This window comes from Symphalangus syndactylus, chromosome 21 (assembly GCF_028878055.3).
Source record: "Symphalangus syndactylus isolate Jambi chromosome 21, NHGRI_mSymSyn1-v2.1_pri, whole genome shotgun sequence".
NCBI lineage: Eukaryota > Metazoa > Chordata > Mammalia > Primates > Hylobatidae > Symphalangus > Symphalangus syndactylus.
In genome coordinates, this window is record NC_072443.2 from 50,502,078 (window position 1) to 50,522,043 (window position 19,966).

The window sequence follows — 19,966 nt, forward strand, 5'->3', positions numbered from 1 at the left end:
GGACCGTGTGGGCTGTGTTGAGTGTGTGTGTTTGCCTGCATGTGTGCCTATGCTCGGGTGGGCATGTAAGATGTAGCTGGAATGGCAGGTGTGTGCATGTACCTGAGCACCTTTATTCCCTGTGTTGCCAGGACAGCCTGCAGAGAATAGTGCCGATAATCAAACTGAGCATGTATCAGACCTTTACCATGTGCCAGGTACTGTGCTGAGCCCTTTATAAATACTTACTTGGTAAAGATTTCACACACCCTTGTGAAGTAGATACTGCTGTTATCCTCATTTTATAAGTGGGGAAACTGTGGCACAGAGTGGGAGTGATTTGCCCAAGATCACGCAGTCTAAGAGCTAGGGCTGGGCTTGGAGCTGCCTGGCTCCAGAGTCCTGTGCCCAGTAACAAACTGCCTGCTGTCGGAATCAGGGCCCTGGCTATGTGCCGGGCGGGGCTCTGACACTCAGAGTCTTAGTCTGCTCAGCTCCAGGGACTCAGCTGAGGGGCCAGTCCATTCCCCTTGCCTCTCCAGTTGGGGAAGGTGGCCCCTGGCAGAAATGGCTGAAGTTTGTTCCTTCCCACATCATTACTGGCCTGGGGAAGTCCAGTGACCCCAGGCCAGGATCTAAGCCAGGGCATCACCAGCAAGGTGGCTGTGAGCCCTGGAACAACAGCCCAGGTTAGGTGGGAGAAACTGGTCCTGCCTCAGCCTCTCACTGCCACCTCACCCTCCCATGGCACTGCCACCCCGACAGGTGCAGATGTGGCCTCGGATGCCTAGAGTCAGGTGGCTGGGAGAGGAGTAGGAGCACCCAGGAAGTTGCCGAGTGGTCACAGTGGTGCTGCCACAGGAGGTGAATCACTGAGACCTCCTGGGAGGACTCATCGGGTGAAATGCATCGAAGCCTTTCAGAGTGTGCAAACTCACAAAAACAAGCAAAACAAACCCCACAACATTCCTCTGTTTGCTATTTACAAGAGACATCACCTTAATTATGAGAGCACAAGTTGATTGACAAGAAAGGAATAGAGAAAGATAGTCCTGCAAACTGTAAGAAAGCTGAAATGGTGGTATTAGTATCAGAGTGAGCAGACTGAGACAGGAAGCATTATAGGCAACAAAGGGGGGCATTTTGAATGACAGAAGGGACAGCTCACAGGAAGACTTAGAACCCCAAAATAAAACATGCGTGCACCTAACACAGAGCTTCAAAATACAGGAAGCCAAACTGGCAGAATGGGAAAAGCAATAGCCCAATCCAGAATCATCACTGGAGATTTGGGAATGTGCACACCGTTTGCACAGCAATTCTAGTTCTAAGAACCTAAGGAAGGAAGCGAGGAAGCGTATGTGCAGGTCCTGTGTCCTGGGTGCTCGTCCTGATGTCTGCTCACTGCCTCCTCCCTTTGTTCACACATAGCCCTGGAGCGCCTGCCCTGGAGCCGGAGCATCCAAGCCTTGAGCCACTCCTGAACATCTAAGTCTGTTTTCTCATGTGTAAAGTGGGGACAGGCATAGGCACCATCCCCTAAGGGAGCTGAACGCTCATGGAGTTGGGAACACAGGGCAAGTCTGCCCTCCAGGAAGGCCTTGGCTGCTGACAGCCACTTCACCAACAGTCATGCCCTGGGGGCCAGGGGCTTCATCCCTTGCCTGGTGATGGGGTGGGGTATAAAGGGTGTCTTCACTGGGAGTGACTTGGAAGGGGATCCCAACTCGGGAACTAGCCCAGCCCACCCTCTGCCCACTGCCCCCCGCTCACCATGTGGGTGTGGACCCCAGTACCTCCTGAGAACTGCCCTGCAGGTTCATCTCTGAGTCGGCTGCTCAAGGGACACAGAGAACTAACATTATGCTCTCCCCATTCTATCCCAGGTGCCCTCCAAGCAGTAGTGATACCAGTCCATTTCCTCATGGGCTTAGGGTCTAACAGGAAAGGTGACATTTGCCATCAATCGTGGTGAGGCCCCCAAGCTCAAGGCCTTAGGGCTTGGCCTAGGTCAGTGGTCCCCAGCCTTTTTGGCACAACAGACCAGTTTTGTAGAAGACAAATTTCGCATGGATGGGGTCGAGGCAGTGGGGAATGGTTTCAGGATGAAACTGTTTTCCCTCGGGTCACTGGGCATGAGCTAGATTCTCATAAGGAGTACGCAACCTAGATCCCTCGCATGTGCAGTTTACAGTAGGGTTTGCACTCCTGTGAGAATCTGATGCTGCCTCTGATCTGACAGGAGGCGGAGCTCAGGGAATGCTCGCCGCCTACCGCCCCCGTTCCTAACAGGTCAGGGACTGGTACTGGTCCACAGCCCGGGAGTTGGGAACCCCTGGCCCACGTGATGCGAAGTTAGAGGGCTGAGCCGGTGCTAGCCAGGTGAAGGAGCTGCTTTGTTCGTGCTTTTTTCGGGGGGTGGGGGTTCTTTTGTTGTTTAGAGACAGTATCTCACTCTGTCATCCAGGCTGGAGTGCAGTGGCTCGATCGTAGCTCTCTGCAGCCTTGACCCCAGGGGCTTAAGCGATCCTCTTGCCTCATCCTTCCAAGTAGCTGGGACTACAAGTGTGTGCCACTAGTGTTTATAATAGTGTCAAAATATTGGAAACAACCTAAATGCCCAACAATAGGGGATGAAATAAAATGTGGTACCTCCATAAGATAGCTCTAAAGCCTCTAAGAATAGGGATACTGAGTGTATTCACATGGCACTCTCTCCACTCCATTTAAAGAAGTAGCATGCACTGTACAAACCCATTCTTTAGATGAAAAAAATCTTACCTATGCATATGTAAAAATATATAGATGCCCAGAGAAAAAGGTCAAGAGCGTTAGACATTAAAATGTTATCGCACTTTTCTCTAGGGATAGGATTATGGATGTTTTGGTTTTTGTTTTATAATTGACTGTATTTTCTGTTTTTCTCAGTTAATCTGAATTTTGTTTATTACCCCCAGGCTAGAAGCCTCCTGAATGTAGATGTTGGACATGGTCTTCCACAGTCTGGGCCTATCGGGTCGTGGCCAGGCCGGGGTCCACTCTTCCAACACATCTGGGGTCTTCAGTGGGTACTACCTGGGCCCAGCTGTTCAGCCCCCAGGCCAAGCCTGGATCTCCTTGAGTAAGGTGCTTTCCCTGCCTGCCAAGCAGAGAGAGGCAAGGGCATAAACCCTGCAGAGGAGGAGAAGGGGGAGGAGGGACAAGGCAGGAGGCGACTGTGTGCCAGAGGGAGGCCCCTAAAGCCACGGGAGTGGCAGCCGCAAGAGGTGTCTCCGTTGTTTATTCACCCTTTGTGTTCATCTACTGAAGATGGAGCATGAGCAACACAGAGGGAAAAGCCCTGTCCTCTGAGCTTAGATATCAGTCGGGGAAACAGATTAGATCAAAAACAGGCTCTATAGGTGGTACACAATGCAGAAAAAGCAGAGGGGATGGGACAGCCCGAAGCAGGCTGGGACAGGGGCTGCGGTTCCCTGCACGCCTCCTCTCCCAGGAGACACCCCCACACAGGCGAGCCACCTCATTGCCCTGGCCCTGGGACCAGCACCGCCCAAACCGGGTTCTCTATAAGGAAAAACACTTCCCCCTCATATGTGATAACCTGCCTCATTAAATTTAATGGGCTGGTTATTCCCATTAAATAAACATCAACTAATTATGAAAAACATATTTGCCGAAGTTTGACTATGAAATGGACGAGCCAATTACATAGTTATTCAGCCTCAAAACACACTCAGTAATGAAGTGGGGTGCACACTAGCAGTGGGTGGGATGGGGGAGCGCCTGGGAGGCAGAGCTCCCCTCTACCCTTTCCCATGCTGCAGAGCTTGGGGGGCCTCCAAATGTCAGCATGCTGGACAGAGGCTCGGTGTCGGTCACCCCCTCCCGCACACGTGACAGAACCCTTGCTGAAACTGACTACTGCAAAGAACGTGTGGGCTTCAAAAGTCCAGGAGTGAGCTTCAGGCCAGCCGCATCTAGAGGCTTAACCACAGTTACTGGGACCTGGGCTTTCTCCTTCCAGCCCAGCTCTTTCTGTCCCCATCGTTCTGTTCCCAGCTTTCCATGGGTCCGAGCTCTGGTGTAGCTTAGCAAGGTCCTCTGCTGAGGGGCTCACCAGGCCAAGATGAGGTGAGGCACCCCCTGTATCTCCATGAGAGGCTCCAGCAATGCTCACCTTACAAGGTGAATTTCTCTTTCCCTGAACTTCCAGCTCAGGGTTAAAGGTCAAGATAAAAACAAAAAAACCCTAGCGCTAACAAAGTAATATTAGAAAATCCTCCAGGGAGACCAGTAAGCATACGAAAAAAACTGTTCCACATCATCACGACTAACCAGGGAAATGCAAACTGAAACCACCAGGAAGTGCTTCTATATCCAAGCAATGGCTGAGGTGAAAGGACAGGCAATACCCAGCGTCAGTGAGAAGGAGCAACCCCCGGGGGCTCACTGCTGCTGTGAGGAGTATGAAAGGATGACAGTTCCTTCGGAAAATGTCTTGGCAGTTCCTTACAAAGTTAAACATCCGCCTACACTGCGATGCAGCAATCTTACTCCTGAGTTAATACTCAAGAGAATGAATATGTATGTCCTCTAAATAGTACGCACAAGAATGTTCATAGAGCCTTACTCATCACAGCCACAAGGTTAAAATAACCCAAGTGCCCATGGAAAGTAGAATGGTTAAGTTGTAGTTTATTCATACGATGAAATACTACAGCATCACGAAAAAGAACACACTCGAGCTCTCTGTAGCAACATGGATGGATCTCTCAGACACCTTGCGGTGAGAGACAGAGGCAGATATAGAAAAATTCACGGTTGTATTAGCTTTCCACTGCCTCCTAACTAATGACCACAAACAGTCACTTGCAGCAATGTATGTCTGTCCCCTGCTTTCCGTGGGTCAGAGCTCTGGTGTAGTGCAGCGAGGTCCAAGACTGCCCTCCAGATGTGGCCAGCCTGGGTTCCTCTCTGCAGCTCAGGCTCCTTATTCAAGCTCACCTGGATATTGGCAGAATTCATTATCTTGCTGGAGGACCGATGGGCTGTCTTTTTGCTATCAGCTCAGCTAGAGGCTACCAGCCATCCTCTGCCTGGAGACTTGGTCACAGACCCTCCATTGCCAGCAAATAGATCTCTTGTATGTATAACATAATCATGAGAGGGACACGCCTTCACATTTGCCCAATCTATTGCTTAGAAGCAAGTCATACACTTAAGTGGGGGGGGGGGGATTATAGAGATCTGACTCATGGGGGACCTGGAGTATGTCTGCCGTGGTACTGGATGGGTCTGTTTATATGAAGTTCAAAGATAGGCAAAACTAACCTATGGTGAAGGAGTCTGGATAGGGGTTCTCTGGAGGGCGAGGGGTGGGGTCAGAAGGAACCTTTGTTTTGTGGAGATTACACATGTATTTGTGTAGAAGTGTAAAGATGCATTCATTGAGCTGTGTGCCTAAGGATTGGGGACTGCATTGTATGTGAAGGAAATAAGAAGGAGGGAGGGAGAAGGGAAAGGAAAAAGCAGCTCTTAGTTTGTATGTTTTTTGCAGAGAGGCAGGATGTCCCTCTGTGTCTGCACGTTGGACACAGTGTATACGTCTCTTCATGGACACAGGAGACACCCATATCAGTTTTTGCTCTGGTGAGCTGGGGGCAGGTGCTGGAGAGAGGCCGACTTCATTGTATCCTTTTATGCATTTCTTGGATTTTTTTTTTTTTTTTTTTACAATGAGCATATATTTGAATAATTAAAACATCTTTAAAAAGAAAAAAAAAGGCCAGACAACTCAAAGGGTAAAGCGTACTTGGGGCGGCGGTGGCTGTGATATCAGAGCAGTTGTCCCCACACCACCCCCACCTTATAGTGTGAAGTTGAGAGGTAAGTGCAGCTGTAAGTCGGGGAGACTGCTAGCATCTGTTCCAGGTTGGGGAAAGTCTCTTGTATTTTCCTCCTAGTGGCTGCAGCAAAGGGTCAGGTAGGGACAGCACACATGGGAATGCACACAGAGGAAGGTGAAACCAAGAAATAGATGCCTGGTGACATTATGGGAGTCCCTGGATTCAGCCCTGCCTGAAGCCAGACAGGGAAACACATCGATGAATGTCCCTTGGGATGAAGCAAAGCTGGGTTTCAGCCAGCTTCCTCCAGTGCTGTCCTGCCCATGGTTTATGTCCGGTGTCTACTCTGACTGGCTGTTAAACATATACATATTTTTCACTTTTTAAAGATGGAGTCACACTGTGTTGCCCAGGCTGGAGTCAACCTCCTGAATTCAAGTGATCCTCCCACCTCAGCCTCCCAAGTAGCTGGGACTGCAGTTGCACTCCACTGCGCCTAGCTTTGGCTGTTAAATATTTTAAATGCCATTTTGGTGTTTATTCCTTGAGCCCAAAAAGCTCTGCCATCTAGATGAGGTCTCCAGGCCATGGGGCTTGGAGCCAGGTGCTGTGTGTTCAGATCCAGCTCCTCCCTTCGCTGCCCTGCTGCCCCCTCCTCAGTAGGCCTGTGTCCCTGGGGCTGGTACCTGGCACACCAGGTGCCCAGGAAGGGTGGGCGGCCCGGTTGGCCTGGGCTTCTGAGGGCACAGGAGAGCTGGGCTGGTTCTGCCTGCGCGTTTTCTGTGGAATGCAGACCATGCTGGCAACACCAGGGCCTCAGGACACCTCTGCTTCTGACGCAGGCCCAGGACCGGGGGTGATGCCCTGTGGTGAGCTGCAGCTGCTCCCTACCCAGGCCGGGTGGGCGGGTGCTTCAGGGCAGGCTTCCCAGAAGAGGAGGAGCCTGTGCGGGGGCTGGAGGAAGGTCAGCAGGGTGACCTCAGGGGAAATAAGTTGTTCCTTCTGTCTCCAGGACAGAGGAGCAGAACAAGCATCATGTGCAAAGCTCGTGGTGAACCTGGGAAAGCACAAAGCACCCCCGTGACGGAGCGTGGGGGTAGGGTAGGGAGAGAGGCTGGCAGGGGGAAGGTGACTCTATGCTTCCTCTGGGGGCCTCTGTGTCTCCGTCTGTGGCTGTCCAGAGCAGTTGCCAAGTGTGCCCCTGGGGCCTGTCACTTCATGCCTTGGTTTCTTCATCCGTGTAAAGGGGGAAGTCGTGGCCCCTCCCCACCCACCCGGTGATCGAGATGCCTTGGGGAACCTGGCACAGGGCCGGCCCTTCAAATTTCTTTGCTCTGGTCCTCACAGAGACCCCAGGGCCACGTGATTTGTGGTGTGGTCCCAAAAAGGCACTGAGGGATGGTGCCGGGAGGGGACCCCATGTTGCTGCCTTTAAACCCTGTGCTCTTTCAGATGAGCCCCCAGCTGCCATGGTGGCATTCCCCACTGGGCCAGGGCTGCTCCATAGGGCAGAGGCAGAGTATGGCATGGCGGTTAGAAAAGATCCCCAAACTCCCACCCTCCCTTTCCATCTCCATTCCCACCCATGCACCAACCCATCAATAGTGCAGGCTGCTGCAAAGAGGCGTGGGTGGGGCTGGGGGTGGGTAGGGGGCTCCCAGCAGGCTCTCCGTGGCTGGGGCTGGGATCCAAGGCTAGCAGCTCAGGCCTCTGGAGGCCAGCCTGCTGCTGGCCAGGTGGCAGATTGTGTTTTCCAAAGACTGCTTCCCCTGCACACCCGTCCTGTGGGGCTTTGCAATGCACAGTGGGCCTGACACCCCTGCCAGAGTTGGGGGCTATGCTCTGTTCCCTGGAGAGCCATGGGGCTTGTCACCAATCTGCCTGATGCAGCGTAGCCCAGCGGTGGTGCCCTCCAGGCTTCTGAGCCCCAAACCCCCGCTTCTCCTCCTCTGTCCTCCCTCTCCCTGCCCCGCTGGATGGGAGCTGTGCATGGACACATAAGAAGGCCGGCTGCCCTGAAGCCACCATGCTGGAGAGGCTGTGGAAAGGCCCCACAGAGCTAGACAGAGCTGCCAAAGAGCCCTGCCCCAGGGAAGTCTTGCCAGACAGGTGGGTGAGGAGCTGCAGCCTGTGCAAGTCCCAGCTGAGGCCTTGGACACTGGAACAGAGACCGGCCTTTCCCACTGTCCTCTCTGAATTCCCCGCAGAGACCATGAGAGAGAAGAGCAGCTACTGGCTGAAGCCACTACATTTTAGGGTGACTTGTGATGCTGCAGCAACTGATAGCACCTGCACCCCCACAGCCCCTGATGGATGCTCTGCCTGGCACCAGGCTCTGTGCCCCTGAGAAGATGGGCTCCCTGGCTTGCAGAGCTGCTATTTGTGGGGCTGGATAATAAGCAGCTGAATGGATCAGAGACTATCAGTTGGTTAAATGGGACTGGGATGCATTTTCCATCAGGGAATCAATCAGGGGCTCCTCTGAAGAGGTGATATGAGCTCTGAGGCCTGGAGAAGGAGGAGATGGCTCTGGGAGCTGGGACCAGGCAGTCCGGCCCAGGATTGCTGTGATGGCCTCTGCTGGGTATGGCCCCCAGAGGCCTGCTGGCCTGTGAGCTCTATGGGAGTGCACAGGGCAGTGGTTCTGCCCAAGAGGAAATGCCAGCAGTGGAGTTGGTGCTGCTGTAAGAGCAACAGCAAAGGTATTTTTTTTTAACTTTTTATGTTGAAATAATGATAATCTGTAACAATTACAGATTCACAGGAAGTTGGAAAGGTAATAGAGAGAGAAGCCTGTGTACCCTTCACCCAGTTTCCCCCAATGGTCACATTCTACATAACCACCGCACATCAGAAAAGGGACATTGGCACTGGTGTGACAAGGGTATCAAACCCTGTGTCACTTTATCACACATGGAGATCCATGTTTCTGTCCCTGTAACCAGGATACAGAACTGTTCCCTCTCCACGGAGACCCCCTGGTACTCCCTTTCACAGTGACAATCACCCCCCTACCCCAGCTCCTGGCAGCCACCAATCTCCTCTCCATCTCTATGATTTTGTTATTTCAAAAATGTTATATAAATGGAATTATGCCATTTACATTTTCTGTAATTACTGACATAACTTCAGTCTGCTGTTTTATTTTTTGCTTTGTTTGTTCCTGTGTTTGTTGGTGGTAGTGTTTCTCTATTTTCTTTTTTCTGCCTTGCTGTGTGTTACTTGGACATATTTAAGCATCTATTTTGGTTTATGTACAGTGTTTTTAGTGTATATCTTTGTATAGATTTCTAGTGGCTGCCATATTGCATTATACATATGTACTTATCACAGTCTACTGCCATCAACATTTTACCATTTCAAGTGACATGTAGAAAGCTTACCTCTCTTTGTGTCCCTTTTCCTCCCCCATTTATAATATAATTATCTTAAACATTTTTTCTACATACATTGAGACACTCGACAATGCTATAATTTTTGCTTCGACCACCAATTGTAACTTAGAAACCTTCAGAGAAGGGGTCCGTTGTATTTACCCATAGTTTTGCTCTTTCCATTGTACTTTCTTCCTGATGTCTCAAGATTCCTTCATTATCACTTTCTTTCCATGAGAAGAACTTCCTTTGGCCCTCCTTTCACAGTAGGTTTGCTGGCAACAAACTTACTTTTCCCTTCACCTGAGAAGGTCTTGATTCCTCCTCATTCCTAAGGGATAGTTTCACTGGGTATAGAATTTATGGTTGACAGCTCTTTTCTTACGGCACTTAAAAACGTTCCACTTATTTCTTGCCTCCATGCTTTCTGATGAGACATCCATGTTTTTTGGAAGGTGGTTACATGGCTGCTTTCAAAATTGGGGTTTGTTGTTGTTGTTTAGTTTTTGGAAGTCTGACTGTGATATGTCTTGGTGTGGATTTCTTTGGGTTTATAATGTTTGGAGTTCATTCAGCTTCCTGAATCCTTACATTTATGTCTTTTGCCAAGTTTAGGAGTTTGCTTCTTCAATATTTTTTTTGGCTTTGTCCTCTTTCTCTTCTCCTCCTGGCAATTGGATGACATGAATGTTAGATCTTTTGTTATCTCTCAGAGAACTCTTTTCTCCCACCCCTAGTCTATTTTCTGTCTGTTTCAGACTGGGTGGTTTATATTGCTCTATTTCCAGGTTCACTGCCTCTTTCCTTTGTCCCCTCTGTTCTGCTTTGGAGTTATCGATTAAGTTTTTATTCTGGTTATTGTATGTTTTTTTAAAATTCTAAAATGTCCATTTGGTTCTCTTTACAACTTCTGTTTCCTTGCTGAGACATTCTTTATTTTCATTTGTTTCAAGCATGTTCATAATTGCTCATCAAAGCACCTTTATGATGGCTGCTTTAAAAGCCTCATCAGGTAATCCTGATATTCCTTCCTGTTCAACATATACCAGTATTGGTATATGCTGATTGTATTTTCTGGTACAGATGACATTTCTCTGGTTCTTGCTGTGACAGGTGATTTTCTTATTGGATCTTGAAAGTTTGGGGTATTGTATGTTGAGACCCTGGATTACATTTCAATCTTCTGTTTCACAGCTGGCCTCTCCTGACACCATATGGTAGACAGAGAGGGGTGCTGCCCCATTACATCAGGAATGGGGGAGGGAAACCCAGCTTCCCCACTTTAGCCCAGGTGTTTTTAGCACAATAAGAAAACTTGGGCTGCTTACCTCATCTCCAGGGAAGCAGGAGGCTGATCTCTTGCTGCCCTCCTTCTTGGCAGGGCAGTGGGGGGCAAGGGCTGCTAGGCCTTAAAAAGAGGGTGCCAGGGGTGGCTTTTCCAGAGGCTATGGCCCTGGAGAGAGCTCCTATACTTGGGAACATCTTTGGTGACCTGACTGTGACCCCCAGGGTGACAAGCAGCATTCTGGGAGTGGTAGGAGCTGGACTGAGCCAGGGACTGCAAACTGGAGGCCTGCTGGCTGGGATCTTCACACTTTTGAAAGGTCTTGTTCACTCCACACTCTCCCAATAACATGTGCATGCATTCCACCGCTCACTGCTGCTGCAGCCCTCGCCTGTTCCGGCACTCAGCCCATCTCACTATTTACCTCCATCAACTACTTGGCCCCTGAAGTCATCTGAGTTTGCAGCCCCAGAAGGAGGCGGTGCCAACTCCCCCCAGTACTCCAGGGATTGCTTGCATGTGTGTGGGCAGGTGGCGGGCAGGGGGAGGGACTCTGCTACTCTGTCTTTTGGGCAATAAAGTATTGACATTGACCTGGTTTTGTCTCCAGATCGGGAGTGGGGTGGTGACAGACCTGAGCCCAGAGTGGTCAAAGGGAAAGGAAGCCAAGGAGGGCTCCTGGGGTGGGGTGGGGGCTGCAGAGAGGCTTCCTGGAGGAGGGGAGAAGGAGCTTGGGCCTTGAAAAATGAATGGTGGCCGGGCACAATGGCTTATGCCTTAATCCCAGCACTTTGGGAGGCTGAGGCAGGAGGATCACTTGAGTCCAAGAGTTTGAGACTAGCCTGGCCAAGATAGGGAGACCCCACCTCTACAAAATTAAAATAAAATAAAAATAAAAATAAAGAAAGAGGAAAGGGCCAGGTGGGGACCCTCTTGGCCAGGAGCACAGCATGAGGAAAGGCCTGGTGTGGAGGTGTCTTTGGAGCAAGAGTACAGTGTGCAAAGAACACTGGGTACCAGGGAGACATGGCTGTAGGGTGGCCTGTTGGCCCCACAGGGTCCTGAGTGCAGGCATCTCCACACTACCCACTGTGCCACATGGCAGAGCATGGGTTGCAGTGCCCACAGGGGAGCCGCACCACTTGCTCTGGAAACTGGGCCCTGCCACCACCTGGCTGTGGCCTTGGTCAGGTCAGCCCCTGACTTGCTGCTACGTCCATATGTGTAGATGGGGGACAGCAGCCTTCCCACGTCATAAAGGAGCTCAGCGGGTAAGCATGTGGATTCCTGCCTTGTGCATGCTGAGCATTTGGTCCCAGCTAGATGTGGGGGAAAGTGGACAGCGGGTGGGCTGTGCTGGCTGTTGAGGTGCACATTGGGGCTGCAGTGGCTCCTGGTGGGTTTGACCTGTCCTGCATCCAGGCCTACTTGTTTGAAAACTGCACCTGGATTTTCTTTGGGGAAACCACTTCCCCAATTCCACCTACTCACTCTGGAGAGGTCCCTGATCCCAGCCAACTATAGGGCCACAGTGACGGGTTCAAGGGGGCCACACAATCCAATCTGGTTCACTGAGGCTTCATTCTGGGAACTTTCCTGGACCTATGAGGAAAGAAAAGCTTGGAGCTGCCAAGGCCACTAGGAACAGAAGGGCTTTGTGGGCATGAACCAAGCCAGCAGCCAGCAGAACCCTGCTGTGCCCAAGATCCTGTAGGTCTGAGCTGCTGCTCATTTGAGCCAATAGATGCCTCTTGGAGCCTAAGTCCAGTCGGGTTTCTGTCACTTGCAACCAGCAGCAGGGGTGGGCAGAGAATGGTGCTGGGTGAGCCTTCTCTTTGGCATGCCTGCAGCTGGGCTGAGCCCTTCTCCTCCTGCATAGGGAGGAGACCAGGCAAAACCCCTGGAGTTGGAGGATGAGTCTGTAAACACCAACCATAGGCATCACCTCTTTTCAGGCTTCTGCAACAGTCAGCAGTCTCCCCACATCCATGCTAGCTCCCATTGTCCTCTCCACTCAGTGGCCAGAGTGGGCTTCCTAGAATGCAACAGTGATTGCATCTTGCCCCTACGTCCACTGTCAGCGGCTCCCTGTGGGCCTAGGCTCACAGTTTGACCCCACAGGGGTGTGTGGGGATGAGCCGAGATGACCACAGCACTCCACACTCACGACCCCGCACAGGGGGGCATCTGTTCCATGCCAGGCCACAGGCAGGGTGACAACAAAGTGCACAAGGCCCTGACCCCATGAGCAGGGAGGACAAGGGAGGGAACAGTGACAATAAAGTGGTGACACGGGAAGTCAGAGGGAGGAGGGCCACCTAGGGTCTCCCAGGTGGGAGAATGGGTATAAGTGCCACAGACATAGGGGGAAGATGAACCTGTGTGCCAAGGGACAGGGAGGTTGGCATGTGTGCACGGGAAGGAGAGAGGTGGGAAGCAGGTCCAAGTGTGTGTGTTCTCGCATGTGTGAGTGGATGTGCATGTGCATGCTTGCAGATGAGTGTATGTGTGCATGCTTGCATGCTGGACTGTATGTGTGTGCTTGCATGTCTGAATGTGCATGTGTGCTTGCATGTGTGTGTACATGTGTGTGTATGAGTGTGCTTGTGTGTATCTGCTTACATGTGTGTGCTAGCATGTGTAAGTGTGCTTGCCTGTGTGGGTGGATGTGCATGTGTGTGCTTGCATGTGAGTGTGTGTGCTTGCATGTTTAAGAGTATATGCATGTGTGTGCCTGTGTGTGCATGTGTGCTTGCATGTGTATTTGCGCTTGTGTGTGTGCTCACATGAGTGTGCTTGCATGAGTGTGTCTGTATGTGTCTGTATGTTTGAGTGTGTGTGCATGTGTATGTGTGCAAATGTGTAGAGGCATTTCATGTGTTAAAAGATGCCACTAGAGGGTCTGAGCAGAGGGGTCCCCCCAGCTCGCTATCAGATCCCTGTGGACCACAGTGTGGAGAGCAGAGTTGGGAGGACTGCGCTGGCAACTAAGGGTCCCCATGTCCTCCAGGCAAGAGGTGACAGAAGCAGGGGAAGTGAGGCAAGGATGGGTTAGGAATATTTGGCAATGGTGGTGCCAGTTCCAAAGTGGGCCCAACCAGCTCTGAACCCAGTGGCCAGGGATCTGAGGGCCATTCCCCAGAGCTGGGGGTGCCTGGATCCTCCCCATCTCCTCCCTCACCCAGCAGCAGTGGGGCTGCCTCAAGGGGAAGGAGATCCCGAGTGTACTTTTGCAGAAAGCTCTGACTCCTACAAATGCAGAACAGTCCCCAGAGCTGCCCCAGGGGCAGGAGCATGGGAAGGTGCCAAAAGAGGCTCCTCTCCAGACCCCCCTGAAACGGAACCATGTTCCTAGGAATCTCCTGCACTACACTACAAACTCCCCAGCTCTCTGAGCTGCCGAAGGCAAACAGAAGCTAAACCAACAGGAGAAACCCAGAGGGAAGAACCCAGCAGCCTGCTGAGTCACTTCCCCTCTATTTGATGTGGGGTCAAGGGCCCCAAAGTCACAGACCCCGGCTCCAATCCCAGCTCCTCCAGGGTTGCTCACCTCTAACTTCTCCGTCTGCATTTGGGGTGCTGCAGTCCCTCCTCAGAGGGCAGTGTCAGGACCCAGTGTGGTCACACCAGGAGCTCAGAGCTAAACAGAGGGCAGCTGCTGCCGGGGCCAGACGGGACCCGCAGGGGCTCTAGAGCCTGCCTCACACAGCCCATCCCTAGCAAGAGGCACTCGCTTCTGTCCCCACAAACTGCCTGTGGAGTCTTCTCCCCACCTTCCTGTGGGGGCACAGCCTTTTCCTCGTTGACTCTTGGGAGTTCTTTATATATTCAGGATACACATCCTTTGACAATTAGATGTGTTACAAGCCATCTCTTTCTAGATCCTGACTTGTCTCATTATTTCATTATTTATAACTTTTAATGAGCAAAAGTAACCAATTTTAATGTAGTCAAATTGACTCATATTTTCCTTTCTTTATTTTTTTAGCATCTTGTTTATGAAATCTTCCCCTAGCCCAGGGGCAGGAAGCAAATCTGCTCTCTGGTCTCCTAAAAACCTTAGAATTTTCTGTGTGGCGCTGGGACCTAGGCCACCTGGAATCCACGGTTGCTCATGATGGGAGAAGGAATTCCGGGGCATAATGAGAGGGTCACATGAGCAGATTCTCACTGTGATGGCTCTTGCTGCTGCTGTCTGGGGAGTGGACAGAAAGGCGTTACCAAGTACAGCAGGCAGAGCAGAGAGGAGGTGCTCCTTCCTGAGGAGCCCAGAGTGGGGATGGAGGGAAGTGGAAAGTTCTGGAATGTGTTTTTGGGAAGAATTCACCAGGCTGAGGGATGCAGGGGGCATGGGGAGCATGGAGGTTCCCAGTAGGGCAACCTCGGGGATGTGGCACATTTCGCAGAGACGGGGAAAGTGAGGGGAGGCACCTGGTTAACCAGGAGCTTGGTCCTGGCCACCCAGACTCCAGCGGCCCTGGATCTTCCCGAGACGCAGCTGGAGACAGGGGGCTGGACCTCAGAGGAGAGGCCTAGGCTCTCCCGGGCACCGTGAGCACAGAGCAGGAAGCTCCTTGAGGAGTGTCTGCCTTGGGGCAATGGGCAGAAACAGGCAAACAGCAGGGACAGCCCCTGGTGCCAGTGACAGGTGGTGCAGACAAGAGCTGGTGAACATTCCCCGAGGTCAGCCATGGCGTCCACACTCACTGTGTCCCTCACCACAGCTCTGCAAGCTCTCACGTCCATTTCACAGATGAGGAAATCAAGGCTCGGAGAGCAGTCAGGACTTGCTCTGCCTTCACCAGCCATGAGGATGGATTTGCGCCCACATGTGCGCCTCGGCAGTCTGTGAGGAAAGAAAGCTCTCCAGTCTTGTTTGCCAGGGAAGGGAGGGGAAGTACAGCCCAGTGGCTGGGTCAGGACCACAGACTGGAGAAGCCAGACTCCTGGGATTAGCCTCCCAGCCCGGCCTCATACCCACTGGGGAACTTGGGCACATCTCCAGCCTCAGCCCACCCATCTGTAGAAGGTAACAGAGCCAGCACTGTATTAGTGCTTGGGAAATAAAATAATAAATATCACTTTTGAGGAAGATGTTCTGCCTCATTCAGGAACATGTAAGTTAAAAACCACAATGAGACTGGGCATGGTGGCTCACGCCTGTAATCCCAGCACTTTGAGAGGCCGAGGCGGGCAGATCACTTGAGGACAGAAGTTTGAGACCAGCCTTGCCAACATGGCAAAACAAAAATTAGCTGGGCATGGTGGCACATGCCTGTAATCCCAGCTACTTGGGAAGCTGAGGTGGGAGGATCACTTGAACCCAGGAGGTGGAGGTTGCAGTGAGCTGAGATCGAGCCACTGCACTCCAGCCTGGGTGACAGAGTGAGACTCGAGGCTGGGTGCCGTGTCTCATGCCTTTAATCACCACACTTTGAGAGGCTGTGGTGGGAGGATCACTTGAACCCAGGAGTTTGAGACCAGCTTGGGCAACATAGAGACCTTGTCTCTTAAAAAGAAAATTAGCCAGGCATGGTGGTGCCCATCTGTAGTCCCAGCTACTCAGGAGGCTGAGGCAGGGGATGGTTTGAGCCTAGGAGCTTGAGATTACAGTGAGCTCTGATTGCACCACAACACCACAGCTTGGGTGACAGAGCAAGACCCTGTCTGTCTCTAAAAGAAAAAAAAAAAAAAAAAAAAGGCAGACAAGCAAAAGCACCTAGTGAAAAACCAGTTCATGCCACTAGATTTGCAGAACTAAAGAGTGCCAAATATTGGTGAGGATGTGGGACAGCCAGACCCTTCCACACTCCTGCTAAGCTGCTGGGAGTGTAAACTAGGGCTGTCACTTGGGAAGACGGTTTTGCTGTATCTCCTAAAGCTAGACATATCCTACCCCGTGACCCTGCAGACCGTCCCTGGATCTAAAGGTGCCCACCGAGAGGCACGCACAGGATGCTCATCACAGCTTCGCTCATCATGGCTCCAGATAGGCGACAATCCCATGTCCATCAGCAGGAAAATTGGTGAGCAGGACCCCAACAAAACAGGCTGCGAAGACGATGCCTGCGAGCAGCCACCCCGTGCCCTCACCACACAAAGCAGACAGAGCAAACAGCACAGGCTGAGTGACCCCGTTTCTATAATGCCCAAAACAAGCCACCCAAAACAGTGTCCCATTCTGGGATGCAAATATAAGAGGTCACACCCAAAGAAAAGCAGTTAAAGATGAACACAAAAATGAGGGTTGTGGCTGCTCCTGGGGAGGGAGAAGCGGGGTGAGACGGGGAGGGACACCCGGGCCCCGTATGAGTCCCTTCCCTTTCCCTCTTAACCATGTGAACTGTAGAGGGTTCCTCTTCTGTAGGGGTGACGTGATTCACACAGCAAAAACCGCACCCCTCAGGCTACAGATGGGGGCCCAGTCCCCAGCCGGGACTCAGCCCTCCCACGACGGGGTTTTCCTGGCCCTTCTGCTCTGTTATCGATGCTTCTGTTGCCGGCTTCCCCTTCCTTGGCCTGGTTGCCCTCCACCGGGAGGCCCTTCCGGATGCCTCCCGCCTGCGAGTGGCGGTTTTGAGTACAGTAACTGAGTGCTGAGTGTCTGCCCCTCAGCCTTGCCATGCGGGCTGGGGGTATTGCCTGGACAGCTCCGGCCCGTCACCCTGGACTCTGCAGCCCCACACCTCGCACCGTGCAGACCCGCTGCCCAACGCTACACCCGGAGTTCGCGTCTCGCGTCTCGCCACGCCTCTGCCGCGGGACTTTCCTCCCTGGGCTGCGTCCCCAGCCGGGAATGCGCCACCAGCCTGGGGCCTGCAGGGGGCGCCCGGGCTCCCCGCGCAGGTGCCCGCCCATCTGACAGAGAGGAACGCGCGAGGCCGAGAGCTGGGAACACCCGGCCCCGCAAGGTCTGGGAACTGCGATTGCCTCCTTCAGCCTCAGTTTCCCCTCCCGTGAAAGGAGGCCATGCTCCTAGCCTGGACATACTGAGCCAGGCCCTGCTCCCGGGGTCGCGGGCTAGCCCGCTCGAGAGCGGGGGGCTCCCGGAACTGCCCGCGCGGCCCCGGCGCCCAGAAAGTTGAGGCGGGCAGCCGTATCGCCCTTTGAAGGCACGCAGTGGGTCCCTGCAGGCGCGCGGCGCGGGGCAGAGCGCCCTCTGGAGGCCGCCGCCGGCCCCGCCCCCGCCCCGCCCCCGGGCTCTGGGCGGCGCATGCGCGCGGCGCGGGGCTCCGCGGGCGGCGAGAGCGAGGCCGGTCCGCAGCCGCGCGGCGCTCGGCGCCCCATTCATGCTGGGCATCGGCGGCGCGGCCACGCAGCGGAGCCCGGGCGCGGCGGCGGCCTCGGCCTGGGCGGCCTGCGCGGCTTCGGCGGCCCCGCGGCGGGGCTGGCGGCGGCGGCGGCGGCGCGGGCGGCTGGGCGCGGCGATGGCCGGCGGCGGGGCGCGCCCCGGGGCGGCGGGTGAGTCGGGGCGCAACTTTCCCCGCGGCGCGGGACGGTGGGTGGGGGCCGGGCCGGGCCAGGGTCCCGGGCCGGGCGGCCCGTGGGTGGGCGCGGGGCGGCCTCCGGCGGCGGCCCTCTCGTGAGGCGGCAGGCAGGGGGTGTGCGCGGGGACTGCGGCGCGCGTGTCCGCGGCCCGCGTGTCCCTGCGGCTCCGGCCCAGGCGTCCGCGTGTGTCCGGGCGCGGCCGCGGCGCCGACGCGGAGAGACCGCACCCCCGTGCGGCGTGGCTGGGACCGCGGCCCGGGACCCAGCGCCGCGGCCTCCCCCGCCCCCCGGCCGGGCTCGCCGAGCCCCGCGGCAGCTCCGGGGTGGCGAGGGGCGGGCGCTGCCCCTCCACGGGGGCCGGGGAGAAAGTTTGTGGCGGCCCCGCGGGGAGGCCCCTGCGGTGTCCAGGCCCGGCCCGGCCGCTGGACCTCGGCTCAGACCTCTGGCCGCGGGCGAGGACGGGATGGCCAGGCCCGGGTAGGGATCGGAGCCGCCCGGCAGGGCCGCGGGGGCCGGAGGAGGTAGTGCAGGCTAAGCCCCCTGCCAGCCCTGGGGCGCGGGGTGGAAGTTGGAGCGGCTTCCCGGGACCACCGCTGCCACCGCCCGCTCTGGCCCGGGGTGCGGGGAGGTGGGCTCTGGGAGGCCGCCCCGCTCGGGCCTCTTCGGCCTCCCCCTCTCGGGGCCTCTCCGGGGTCAGCCGCTTCCCCCGGAGGCTTCCGATTGCTTCCTGGACAGTCCCGGGCCTGGTGTGCGGCGAAGCTGGAGGCGGCGGGCCGATCCCGGGCTGCCAGGGGAAGGGGCAGTGGGGACTCCAGGGAGGTCTCTCCGTTGGCGTGAGGTCCCAAGTGCAGCCCTGGAAAGGAGGGGAGGGGTTCCGAGGGGCGGCCCCGGGCCGCGATCTGCCCCCGGCTCCTGTGTGGGGTGCTGGGGCCACGCCCCTTGAAAGAAAGGGGTGTGTGTGCGGGGGAGGGGACGTGGTCGAGCCTCTGGCCCCTCAGCGCGGCTCTTGTGGCTCGGGCTGCTCCCTGCTGCCCCACCTCCTTTCACACGTAGCCGGTTTTGGGGTCGGTGCAGGGATGGGGCGCAGTCTCTGCTCCCGGGGCCCTTGAGGAGCTTGCCTCAGGTTCCCGGCTTCCTGCGGTTTGGGGTGTGCGGCAGAGGCCAGGTGCTGCACCAGGGGCACCAAGACGCTGCCCAGCCCTTGAGGAGCACCCAGCCCCCTGCCAGAGGCAGGCATGTGAACCAGTGATTCGCTGCAGGGCCAGGCTTCCATTCCTGGGGAGTGCCGGTGGGGCCCAGGAAGGGCGTTTTGGGCAGAGAGGACAGCATGGGCGGAGGCCTGGGTTTGTGGCCTCGGTGTGTGCTCTGGGGGTGGGGGACACATGAGGTGCCTGTGGACAAAGCAGACAGCCCTTTGCTGGACTCCTGGCCCCCCAAGATCGTTGCCTGCCTATTTTGAGCCCCCAGGAAGGCCCCCGTGCACAGAGCCGCTTAGAGCAGCTGGCTGGGAGGAGCGGGTGCCCCAGGGGAAGGCCCGCAGAGGTGGGCACTTTGTCTCAGGAGCAGGACTCCAAGGCCTTCAGATCCGTATCCCCTAGGACTGGTCGGGAGCAGGACCACGGGGACCACCTCCCATGACCCCCGTTGTGGGGGAGGCGGAGTGCCAGGAGCAGCTCTCTTCCCCCGGCTGCTGTTGTGAGCCACTGGGCAGGATGGCAGCCCCACACCTCAACCTGCCTGAGCCATAGCAGGATCCGGCGCAGGAGGACTTGGGGGGATTGGACTCTCTCTTGTGGGGAGGGCTTTGGGGGCCTTTGTTTCTCAGGGTGAGAAGGAGCTGTGGTGTCACTCAGGCCAGGAAAGGGAAGGGGACACTGCTGGCTTGGTGTTCCACCAGGCGGCGATCCCCTCCTTTCCAGGAGAGGAGCCCCTGGGCTGGGGCTCCTGCCCACGGGCCGCCAGGTCTCTCTCCGCCTCTCTCTCCCTGGCTAGCC

The 19,966-nt window shown here is 55.0% G+C and overlaps 2 protein-coding genes and 1 long non-coding RNA gene across 3 annotated transcripts in view; 1 reads left to right on the forward strand and 2 right to left on the reverse strand.

The window, feature by feature from the left end:
* Window positions 1–8,964: 8,964 nt before the first annotated feature.
* LOC134735477 (uncharacterized) lies at window positions 8,965–14,257 on the reverse strand. The gene is made up of 2 exons (XR_010118643.1): window positions 14,035–14,257; window positions 8,965–12,519 (listed from the first exon to the last, which is right to left on the reverse strand). It is a non-coding gene; the product is annotated as an uncharacterized lncRNA (long non-coding RNA).
* Window positions 14,258–14,499: 242 nt separating this feature from the next.
* Window positions 14,500–17,276, reverse strand: LOC134735478 (uncharacterized). Its single transcript, XM_063630689.1, has 2 exons — window positions 16,423–17,276; window positions 14,500–15,330 (listed from the first exon to the last, which is right to left on the reverse strand). The coding sequence occupies exons 1-2, from the start codon at window positions 16,662–16,664 to the stop codon at window positions 14,808–14,810; spliced, it is 765 nt and encodes a 254-aa protein (XP_063486759.1). The 5' UTR covers window positions 16,665–17,276; the 3' UTR covers window positions 14,500–14,807.
* A 454-nt stretch (window positions 17,277–17,730) lies between these two features.
* PLXNA1 (plexin A1) overlaps window positions 17,731–19,966 on the forward strand; it is a 55,401-nt gene continuing 53,165 nt past the window's right edge. The window contains exon 1 of the mRNA XM_055260204.2: window positions 17,731–17,945. The gene's annotated coding sequence lies outside the window, so the exon portion shown is untranslated. The remainder of the gene's footprint in view (window positions 17,946–19,966) is intronic.

Coding starts and splice junctions, on each gene's coding strand:
- LOC134735478 (XM_063630689.1), bottom strand. CDS start 16,664: ATGGGACACTGTTTTGGGTGGCTTGTTTTGGGCATTATAGAAACGGGG. Junction 15,331..16,422: donor CATCCTGTGCGTGCCTCTCG/GTGGGCACCTTT, acceptor CTTTCCTCACAG/ACTGCCGAGGCGCACATGTG.